Here is a 12,157-nt window from a genome sequence, read left to right as displayed (position 1 = left end):
AGTTGTTTTACCAGATTTCAAAGGCATAAAAGGAACTCTCTTTGGAAGAAGTAAATATTTACGTATAATTTACCAAAAGACAATTCTGGACCAAAAAGGTGGTATAATGGCAGGAAAGAAAACACAAAAGAAAGAGAAGCACAGCTTGAGAGGGAGAGAGAAGCAGGATGGATGTGGCAAGGCAGAAGATGGCGTATGCAAAAGGAGGCATGGGCCTATGTGTGTAAGACTACTGTTTAAAATGGAAGAGGCTGTCTTATTTCTCACTGAAAAACATGAAAAGAGAAAATGAGGAATGGACCTGCTGCAAAATAACCAAGCGATTCAGCAACTGTGGAATGAAATTCAGTGAGATAACACAATCCTAAAGAAAAAGGCAAAAAACCAAAAATACAAAACACAAACATTTGAAACAATCTACTAAAACAAACTAAGTAAAATATGTGATCCAAAGGACACAGATAAAAGCTACTAGAGAAGGAGGAAAAATGTTAGCAGACAAAGACAGTGCTAAAGAAGTAAAATGGAAGTCAAGAGAGAGTCTTTCAACAAAGTGGAGGAACAGAAGGAGCCCAAACCCATAGCGCAAAGCAATGTTTGCGAATGGAAAACAGCTCCTTTGAGCAGTAATAGTTACTCTCGAGTTGTAGCCTCTATTCCTCCTCAGTTCATCTTTAAGCCCTTCCAACCTATAGTGGAGCTAGTGTATGGACAAAAACAAGAGATTTATAATGAACAGAGCAGCTGAGATTTGCAGATCAAATCTTCTAATATAAAAAACGTGCTGACAAAGTTTTGCTCTTAAAATGTCCAAATGACAATGGTAACAAAAGACAGCTGGCTTCACATACAGCCTCTCACAGGTCATTTTTTTAATTCTGTGCACACAGAGGACTTCATATTTACTTTTTGATTTCTTACACCCAGCCTAAAGTTTCCATGTTATCACTCACCTGATGGGCAACATATGCAGTATGAGAAATAATTTGCTTCCCACAAATTTTAAAAGCAGCTGTGGAAGAGGAATCCATGATAATAAAATAAAAGGCTTGATCAGCTAGACTTGATCGTTTCCCAACCTATGCTCACAGCTGCAGAATACAAACCATGTTTTAACATAACTGACATCAAAATTAGTTATTACATAATACTTCTGTTTAATATGAATTGCACATTCTTATCCTAAATGTTATTTTTAATCAAAACTCCAGTAAAATGATTTTTAATAAAACCCACCAGTTCCCTAACACATACAGTTTTGGCAGCAATGGAGCTTTTTATAAACGGGGTCATGTACTTTAAGTGCCTTTTAAAATATTAATTATTTGTATGTTTTACTACTTTGTTATTTGTGACATTTACAAAACATCTGTATTCTTTTCACAGCTATTGTTAACTGAGGAATCCATGCTACATTGCATATAGTACCATGACTGACTAGGGAGAATTATTATTAGGAGAATTTACTGTAATTCTTCTCATTCACAGGTAGTTATAGAAATAACAACCTATGGCTGTCTTTTCTTTCACAGGGAAAGTATAGACTTATTGTTTGTCCATTCTACAGTCTCTTGGCTCACAATCTATTTTAGCAGAAGATACATTGGGCTACCAGCCAGTACCATTCCCTTGCATAGTTCAGACAGAACGTAACCAAACCCAAAGCATTCAGTTCACATTACTCTGTATTTTAAATAAATTGGATTTTATATTCTTGAAAATGTAACTTCATCATGTTGGAATGCAGAGTAAGCTTTCTCCCATAAGATGAAGTAGTAAATAGAATGTGAAATACAGTACTCAAAAATAAATAAAGGGAATGGTAAAAATAAAGAGTCCTGCTGACAACTTTCATCTATTGGTCATGACTGGTCTGAAAAAAAAACCAAAACAGTGGCTGTACTAAATTGGATTCATTTAAATTTACATAATATGTTTCGCTGCAAATAAAAAACAGTCTAAAATTTTTTTCAAGAAAAATAGAAAAAGACACAAAGAAAAGTTCATGCTACGAGTGAAAAATTCAGGTGAAAAATCATGAAAAAAGAAAACTGAGAAACCCTTTAACACTCTACACCATGACTGTTAGGAATTGTTAGAGAAATTACTTACCTTTTTAAAGTCATAACAAGATTAGCACAGAGTATTAAGTCAGCTCTTCATTATGGGAGGTACAATTAAAAGCCATTGGTTATAATAAAACAAATTGCTAGACAAAGGTGAAGAGTTTCCAGCCCAATATGAAAAGCTAACTCTTACAGGAGTACATTTGAACTCAATACTACAACATGAAGAACAATTCAGAACAACGACATCAAAACATGAGTTACCACCAACAGCAAGAGCCCATTTCTCAGGAGTACAGAGCCTGCAGGAGGCTGGCCCACAACCTTTAGCACTTATGGGGAAGCACATTGCTGCACTCTGAGGAAAGCATGCAGAATGTGGAACCACCAGCAGAAACCCAGACAGAGGCAGACACAGAGGACTAAGGTACAGCAGCAGGAATGAGTTCGCCAAGCTGTAATGAAGGAAGCAGGGGAAGCAAAGCACAGCAGCTGTTTACAATTTCAGAACTGCATTCTCACTCTGCCAAACACCAGGCAGGCCTGAACATGAGGTATTGCACCTACTGCACTTTCTGCTGATGAGAAAGTGCATAACTCATGCAGCCTTTCCTTAAAATTTCAGCAGCTTCATGAAGACAATGTACCTGCTGGGATGTGGGAAAGTTTGCTGCTGCTGCTTTTTTTCTGCATGTGATTTATTTAATGACCCAAGTTCTGTACCATATACACTGTGCACGTGCCATTTGAATGGTCTCTGAAATATTTGCCTGCTTTAAACAGATTTCAAATTACGTGTGATCTGGTTTATAACTGTAGGGGTTTGCACAGTGTCTTCTGCCTAAAATACCTTCTATCCTCTAAGAGTGCAACATACATTATTCACTGTCTCAAAATAAAGAGAAAAGAGAAAACTAAACCATGAATAACCATGTCTGAAGCTGCTCTTATAATACTTAGACAAACTGATTTTGGCATGTTTTTCTAAGCAATATCCATAAGGTTAAAATAGGAGAAAATAAAAAAATCCAATGAAATACATTTTTGATTTCACTAAAAACACTGGGCTAAATCTACCCTGATTTAACAGGATTAATCTATTAATTATTAATGATTATCTCTGTTCTCTGAAGAACAGAGAGAATAGCTTTGATTGAATTAATATGGAGTATAAAAATGAAGTTGTTAAAAAAAAAACATTCACAAGAATGCCTTGGGTTGGAAGGGACCTTAAAGATCATCTAGTTCCAAAAAAAAAGTGCATCTGGAATTGTTTACTTGACAAAACATTCAATAAGGTGTGTGATGTGAAGTTTAAAAAAATCCTATTACAACATGCAATCTTCCAATTTCAGGAATCAATTCTTATTCAAACGATGCTTTTACACTGAACTGAACACACAAGGTCTTAAGAGAATGCTTTATGGCCATCTGAATCAGAACTAAATTCAGTTCAAAACAATAGAATAATTTTTTCCTATTATACTGAGACTACTTCTGAAATGGAAAGAAAAATGAGCACAAGGAATTTGATAGCACAGACATTACTCATTAACACAATTTTTAAAACAAGCACTACTGATGGTGAGATTCAGTTCACCAAAACTTAAATATGAATATTAAATAATGTGGTATTCCACACAAGAAATCATTCATTTGGAGTGTGAAGAAATAAACAGAAAATTATTTCAAGCCAAAATAATTTTAGGAGCAGATTTTTACAACTTATTAAGTGTTATGTTTGGTAGATGGACACTGAACTAAAGTCAATTTTAAATCTTGAATATGTCACTGTCTTCATCAATACATTACTGAGTTCTCTTTTCTGAGCTTTTCTCTAATCACCTACACTTTACATACAGGTTTATTGAATTTTGATAATTGTTTCCCAGTAGACTATGACCACACATATGGAATTCTATGGTCAGATTAGGGCTCATCCTAACTATTATTCAAACAGGACAGTGGAAAGGGATTGATGAATACACTGTAGAAACAGAAGGGCTGAAGTGGGTCCTTTTATAGGAGCAGTATGCAAAAAAAGGTATTATCCAATATTTCAAACAATATGGATTGAAAAGGCAAAGAACAGTTTTCTTAGATTAGTCATCTCTCAACAGAAATTGACATTGTCCTGGAGAGGCAAAATCAAAACATTTATTTATTCTAGAAGAAGATTCAGAGAAATCTTACATGCCAACTAAAATTGCAAGCTGAACACCTCACAATGAGAAGACAGGAAGAATTGTGATATATACAGCAAAAAAAGGAGACAAAATAGCAAACCACAGTAACCTAACAGGAAAGCAAACTGGCTGCTACAAACTGGCAATACAGAGTTCATAGTTGAGAATTAAAAGAAGCAAAGAGAGGTTTCTTCAGTACTTTTTAAATGAAATGTTAACCTTAGTATGAAAAAAAATATATGAGCTGCATTTTGTGCTCTTAGGAGGGGGGACAGCATACAGATAATGCTGTATGAGTAACACTGGAAAGACGGCACATTTCAGTGATATTTTAGGGGTGGTTCAGAGCTTGTTCAAGATCACACTGCTTTTTGTTCAGAGAAGCTGCATTAATTATAATACCTAAATATGAAGAGATCAGGTATCTTGTATAAGCTAAAGCCCATATTAATTCAAGTCATACACATTGCCAAATTTGTTCACAAACTCCACCATCTATTTCTAACCTGTGCCATCAAAATTCAGGTGGGATTTGTAAGACACAAAAAATCTCTAGAAATGCTGCACTTGAAAAAATTAAACATTCTATTACTTGTTTACTAATTGTGAACAAAAGATTTTATTTTTTTGAATGAAAATCTTGAATATTCTCCAAATGCCCTGGAAATAGTCTCCAGTTTGAGAAGCAGATAGTGTAAGCAAAGGCAGAGAGAATAAAATGTATTTCCTAAGAGGTTCAAGGGCAAAAAAAAATCCTGTTATCCTTGTTGTTTGCCATAGAAATGGTATTTACTTGCCTATTCTCATATAATTTCACACCCTGGCAATTTGACTGACAAACAACTTTGCCTTATGAGTATGCATTGGATATCTGAGTTATATCCTATCTGACCAGCTTGAACTCCTTGTCCCAGATTAACCAACTTTTTAAGCTGTTTTCAATCAGATACATTAGTGATATATAGAAATTCTTTTCCTCAAGCACACCATAAATTACTCTCTCAACCTTGACTAGTATGGTTGACATTTAAAAAAGCTTCTTTTCTATTACAAGTATTTTGCTTTTCAATGAAATTTCAATTTTTTTTCACATTTTTATTTATTTACCCAGCAACAGCCAATTTCAATGCAGCATTAAATAGTGAAATATCAACATTACTGAAAAAAAAATGGGAACTACTTTTATTGAATTGCATGAACCATAAAATAAAATTTAAAATAAATTCTTTATTCAAATGTAGTAAAGTAAAATTGGCAAGTTTAAGTGAAACAACATTTAGGGCAAATCAATGTTATGTGGGCAACTCATTTTTCCTTTGACACAAAGGCATCGTAATTTCATCATAATTATTTTCAGCAGGGTTTCTGCATAAGACAAGGCTACTTCATTTTAATCTCCCTGCTCAAAGATTAGTTTCATGTTTTACTTACTAAACATTATTCAAACTGTCTGCTAAATGGGTAATTATTTAATTCTGTATAGATTTCTCTGTTTGGCTTGGTTCTACTAAACAAAACCTTATAATATGCACAAAGGAATTTATTTTTGCAAAATCTTTGTGAAGCAGGGGGATGAGTTGATTTTAGAAATGGGAAACTGAGACCCAGAGACATCTGGAGTAAATTTAACCTAATATGCCTACAGTAGAATTGCAGAGATTAGATCCTGAGTAGCCATTTATTTCAACTGCATTTGGAATGTCCAGTATAGAATCACAGAATAGTTTGCATTGGAAGGGACCTCAAAGGTAGTCCAGTTCCTACCCCCTGCCATGGGCAGGGACACCTTCCAGCAGACTAGGTTGCCCAGAACCCTGTCCAACTTTGCACACTTCCAGGGATGGGGCAACCACAACTTCTCTGGACAACCTGTTCCAGTGCCTCACTACCCTTAACATCTCAAGTGAACCTGCCCTCTTTCAGCTTTAAGCCATTTTCCCTCATTGTATGAGGGAAACATGCCACTGTTAAAAAATCTCTTTTCAGCTCTCTTGTGGTTCCCTCAGGTACTGAAAGGCTACAAAGGTCTTTCTGGAGCCTTCTGCTCTCCAGGCTGAACAGCCCCAATTCTTTTAGCCTATCTTCACAGGACACCTCATGGCCTTCCTCTGGACCCACTCCAACAGATCCATGTCCTTCCTGTGCTGGGATTCCAGAGCACATGGGATCCCACCAGAGCAGAGCAGAGGTGCAGAATCCCGTTCCTCACCTTGCTGCCCACACTTCCTTGGATGCAGCCCAGGATACAATTGGCTTTCTGCGCTGGGAGTGCAGACTGCCAGTGTGGCATGACATGAAAATCAAATAATATGTGTCTCAAGAAGGACACACAAAAAATGAATACTCCTGAAAGTGCTGCAAGATGTTTTTCCAGCAAGAACAATTAAGTCAGCACTAATGTGGAGACAGAAAGTGTGACAGAGGCTTCCTTGGCACCCTTTCAGGCCTTTCTGCTCCAGAAGGAGGAGAGATGGAGTCGCCATTCACCACACCTGCTACTGCTGGGAAATACAATTCCATTTTCTTAATATCTAGTTATTGTCAATATCTGAATAAATGTCGGTGAGGAATTGGCAGAAGCATGTTTGGAATTTTTAGCATTACTGCCTCTTCTTCTATCTGCTTCTAGGCCTACAGCCTCCATCCTTTTGATCCAAGGTCTGTGGAGCGAAAAAGCATCTCCCCACTGAAGTGTGACTCAAACTTGTAGGCTAACAAAGATTACAATACCCATCTCATGCTTACAATCTGGTCTTCCTGAAGGCTGACCACACTGGTAACATTCCTTGTATTCCTATGTTAAAGGAACATGAGCACATGTAAACAGGAACAAAGCAATCAAAACTTATAAACTCTGTTCTGTGACTTTGTGGCTTCAAAAGCCACCAATCAAATGAGCAGTGCCCAAAGCGTCAGCAAAAGCCACCCCCCCAATTTCTTATATTTTTTAAAGCATCTTTAAAGTTAATTTTCACCTTTTTCTTGTTGGTGTTTACCAGAAATTTTGGTTGGAGATTTTTATAGTTATTATCACTCTAAAGTGAATGGTTGGACTACTTTTTTAACTACATGAGCAAGAACAAAACATGTTTCCCTATATAGTATAATCATAACTTCTGTACTAGCATAACTTCAAAGAAGTTGATTTTAGTTAGTATTTTTATTTGAGCTAGGAAGATTAAATTTGAAGGCCTTCAAGGACAAGAGCCAAAACTAGTAAACCCAGGGTAACAATGATCTTATATCTGGTGTATATTATAGTCTCTCATGTATACAATATTCAGTCAAAACCTCAGAACTGTACACTTTAAAATATAAAAATAAATAAAGCTCTTTAAAGTTTAAGATTCAAACTAGGGAAAAACAGCTGTAAGAAAAATAAATCTTCATTTCATGAATCCAACTGAGTAGTAAATATCAGACAGGGAACTTGCTGTATGAAGAGGTAGATTTCTGCCTTTGAGCTGAGACAGAAATACAGACTGTATTCTCTGAGGAGACTCCTTAAACTGAAATTAGAGTAGTCATGGATGAATAACATGAAGAATTCAGAGTATTCATAAACAACAGAAAAGAGAGGCTAGAACTGAACAAATCTTGCACTAAAAACTATCATGAAACTCAAGTCAGAAATTATTTTTGAAAGTAACCAGAAATGCAAAAGAAGAAACGGGATTTGCATTTCTGATTTTGCTTTGAGCCTCAAAGGCTCAACCGGATAAGATTCCTTTAGTGTTGTCTTGAATTTGGCAGTCTGGATTGCAATCAGGCTCTCCACAGCAGATATGCACCTGAGAACACAATAATAATTGGGCTGGGCTTGTAGCAGCACTGAATTTTGGAAACTCAAAGATGAAAAAGGGAAATAGAAAATTCTGTGAATAAGGACATTCATTCTGCCCTCCAGTTCTTAAAAAAACCCCCAACTTTATGGCAAGAATGCTTAGCAAAAAAAGTTTCCACGTGAAAAGCAACATTTGAAAAATGGGAAAAACAGGAAGATAATTTAGGGAGCGCTCATAGGAACCCACTGACATTTGCGCTGTGCATTACTGATACTGACACTGTTGTGAATATCTAACTTGATTTCCATGTATTTAAATAGACTGCCCACTAGAGAAAGATGTAAATTAAATCACATGTGTGGCATTTTACATCAGCGATTTCTCCAAAAGCTTTACAGCAGTAGAAGCTTTCCTCTACTTTAGTTCATTGCTATTTCAGACTTTGGACTAATTTTTTTAAAGATTCTATTACTGAAGCCGACTCTTCAGAGTTAGATTGCTTTGTGAGCTGGAGCTAGAGAACAGTTGCACTAAGTGTTATTACTAGAGAAACACAATGCAAAATGATGTCTGGCTTCTCAAACAAGTTGATTTAAGCAGTAAGCAAATAAATTCTAAACACTGTATGCTGGTGAGCAGCACAATACTGGATCTAAAAAGGAAACAGTGGGTCTCTAGAAAAAACCCCTCACAGTTATATATAATCAAGCCAATTTTATTGCCATACAGTCAAAGGTATGGTACAGCATAAGAAAATGGATAAAAACCCCTTTGCATAAGTGGACACATTTACAGTGAAATAATGGCAAGACTACCTTTGGAAAATGTGAAGGAGCTTATGCTATAATGAAACAAAATAAAAATGACATTGATAGCTCTTTGGCTTGATCTAATTTGTTTCATAAAGGATTGCACATCTCTACCATAAGGCAAGGTGAAATGTCTTCCTGTTTTGTGGTACAAGAAACAAGGGAGAATAAGAATTAAAAACTGAAATGTGAAGATTTGTCTTGAAACAAAAAGTAGGAAATTTTAAATTCCACATGGGGAAGGTCAGAAATTATTTATTTGCCCTTTTTCTATCAGAGCTGATAAATGCAGCTCTGGAAAGCATTTCACCATAACAAAAATCAACAAAAAGTATTACAATTTTGTTAGGTTGAATAGATAAGGTTTAAGTCAAAATCTGCAACATTAAATGAGATGCTGTTCAAAACCCTATCTTTTACCACTCTCCCAAATGTTAAATAGTTTTTCTGTAAATTAACTTAGTACTTGAACTGAACTTATTAATACTGAATGAAAGTGCAAAATTTTAATATGAAGGGATAACTTTATTTGGCAGAAGTCAAAAGCTAAGTACCATGCATAGAGAAGGTGTAGGCTTAAGTAATATTTTGCTTTTATTTTTAATGTATGAACTAATAATGGATCTAATTTGAGATTCAGCAATGGCTGAGTAAAGATAAATAGCATTTAAAGCACAAATATAGCAACACTGGTTAAAGAATAAAAAAGAATCTGATGCCATTAATCAAAATTATTAATGCATATTTTGATCAGATTATTGCAATAACACAGTCCTTCCTGATGTAACTTTGAAATTTTGCCATACTCTATTCTTATAAGATAAAGAGAACACTAAAGATGTTCATAATCTTAATCCTAAACTAATCCTAATATCATGAATGAAGACAGCACTAGCAAAACTATTTTCTGTGAATAAGGAAGATCACCTTTTTCATATATTTTTGCATTTTAATGTGCATTGAGGAAACTGAGCTTCTCTAAAAGTAGGAATTTGAATTAATTAATTTTTCTTAAGCATAGAATAAGGTGGTACTGCTAGCAAATCAAAATGCAATCCTTTAAATGGCAATTGCCAAATAGAAAGCTCTGAGTTCTTGCTCATGTTCAAAAGAGAAATACCTATAAATTCTAATTTTACTTAAAAACTCAATGTTCTATTTGTAGGTGAAAAAAAAATCAAAACCACAGAAAACCAGGAGGAGATAGTGCCAACATATTTGGAAAACCCCCAAATGATTATGAGATTGTTATTGGCTTTATTGTGTTCATTTATTTCTTGGAAAAACATTATTTCAAATTGGAAAGAGCATCTCTGTAAAGTATATGGCATTCCTAAGGCAACAAGATAGGGAATCTGAATTTAATGCAGAAATTTCTGTTCAATGGCTCAGTATATTATTGTATGTCAGAAGTAATGAACTAAGTTCTCTATCTGCTGAACTTCTACATAAAATCAGAGAAAAGAACAGGGGACCTGCTTACATTTACTCAATTTGGGCTATGTAGAACGAATTTACAACAGATATGAACAGGGAACTTAGCATCCTATACCTAAAACTGAATTCAGGTTCTATGCTGGTGGTAAACATCTTCTCCTAAATGACCTCCTGGTCATTCAGCATTGCCTTCTAGTCAAAGCAGTCTAAGCAGAAAGAGAACCAATTCCTTACCTGGCTTTAATTCTGAAAAACAAGATTCAGTTATTTACAACATTTTGCAATGTACACTATATAAAATACTTTAATTTTCAGCACTTAAAGATCTTCATGCGGTCTCGGAATGGTCTTCTGGAGTCAACTACCTATTGCAGAAAATAGTATTTCGTCTTGTTCTCTGAATACTGCTCCTTAATTGCCTGTACTGGTGACCCTCAATGAGATAATACAGGTCTATGCTGTGTAATTAACAATGATAATTACACAATTAAATCCCCTCAATCAGTATGCAGCCAATACATTTTTCAAACCTATCTTTATAGAAATAATATTCTTTGAGGGACAGAGAACTAACACAGTATTTTGCAGATCTTTCACAATAAAAGACAGCATGTTCTAAGCACTCAATGAGGCTAAACAAAACACATGAGAAGCTATGGACCTGCGTGTCTTCCTCCTTGAAAGACTTTAGTATTTGGAAAGAAGGGAGTAGCACTGCAATAAACATTTTGTTGCCACTATCCTTCCAACAAGCAGATCAAGAGGTTTCCTTCATTACGCTTTTAGCCAAACACACAGCGCATGCAAAAGCCAGAGGACAGGGAGAGAGAGGGAGAGAGAAACTGATGCTGCTAATAGAAAGTTTGAGATACAAATGAGAATAAAAAATGGTGCCACTGCATAACACTAACTAAATGTAATTTTATAAATAAGGAGACTATGGGCCTTTATTGAATAATCTGTCCAATTTACATTGGGAATATTTTTGAGATTCATGCTGATGCCAGAGTAGTTCTAAAAATTTAAGTGAAGCTGATTTGATTTAATATCTTAAGTGAACTACTACTATTTAAAAATAAACTATGTTTTGTGACAACTGAATAATAAGTAAATTACATATCTACACTACACATACCATACTGCGCATCTGTTAAGTCATCGTAAGTCCTAATTAATAATTTAACTCTTAGATAAACCATTTCAGTAGTCCTGCTAACATCCACAAAAATTACAGGCATGAAGCTAACTGGTTTACATCAAGGATGAAAAATTTCATTACACACTGTGAAATTTAAAGAGCATATAAACTTATATTTTATCATCATACCATTCTACAGAATTGAAGCCTTACTTCTCTTGACAGAAGGAAATCTCTTTTTAAAAAACCCACTTCAACTTCACTGAATTGTACCAAAACCAAGACCTCATTACAGACATGTGGAATTGTAAAGGGGCTGACTGGGGCTAACAGCATGTATCATACTCCTATACCATAATGTCTGCAAATCTACAAACCTCTCTGTACATAAAAGTAAGTAGAAGTTTCTAAAATCTTCCTGCCCATTACTCTCAAATAGGCATCAGCTGACCACATTTGGAGTTCCACTTATGCTACTAGTGACTATAAAAAAGAACAGATGAAAAGAAGTTTTTCTAATTATTGGACTCTGAAATGCAAAATAGCCTCAACAAGGATATTTTCTATGAACAAAACAGGCAGCAAATTCTACCTCAAATACTTCACAATGCAGAATACACAGGTCCTGTTTGGCTTCTGCTGGAAGATCTTTTATTTCTTCATTCAAAGACCATCTATGTGACAGGAAATCATTGATAGTAGATTGACTTTCCTTTTTTACAATCTGAGCTCTACA

At 35.2% G+C, this 12,157-nt stretch overlaps 1 protein-coding gene across 18 annotated transcripts in view; it reads right to left on the bottom strand.

Moving 5' to 3' along the window:
• The window catches only part of GPHN (gephyrin), a 270,224-nt gene that overhangs the window by 51,596 nt on the left and 206,471 nt on the right, over nt 1–12,157 (bottom strand). For 9 of the 18 annotated variants that reach the window (XM_064713503.1, XM_064713496.1, XM_064713498.1 and 6 more), the window contains one exon: nt 638–700. The exons of the other annotated variants lie outside the window; for them this stretch is intronic. In XM_064713503.1, the coding sequence (XP_064569573.1) occupies nt 638–700 (63 nt within the window). The remainder of the gene's footprint in view (nt 1–637; nt 701–12,157) is intronic. 18 annotated transcript variants of the gene reach the window in all.

Source organism: Zonotrichia leucophrys, chromosome 5 (genome assembly GCF_028769735.1).
Source record: "Zonotrichia leucophrys gambelii isolate GWCS_2022_RI chromosome 5, RI_Zleu_2.0, whole genome shotgun sequence".
Taxonomy (NCBI): Eukaryota; Metazoa; Chordata; class Aves; order Passeriformes; family Passerellidae; genus Zonotrichia; species Zonotrichia leucophrys.
This window is presented reverse-complemented; position numbering and strand designations above follow the sequence as displayed.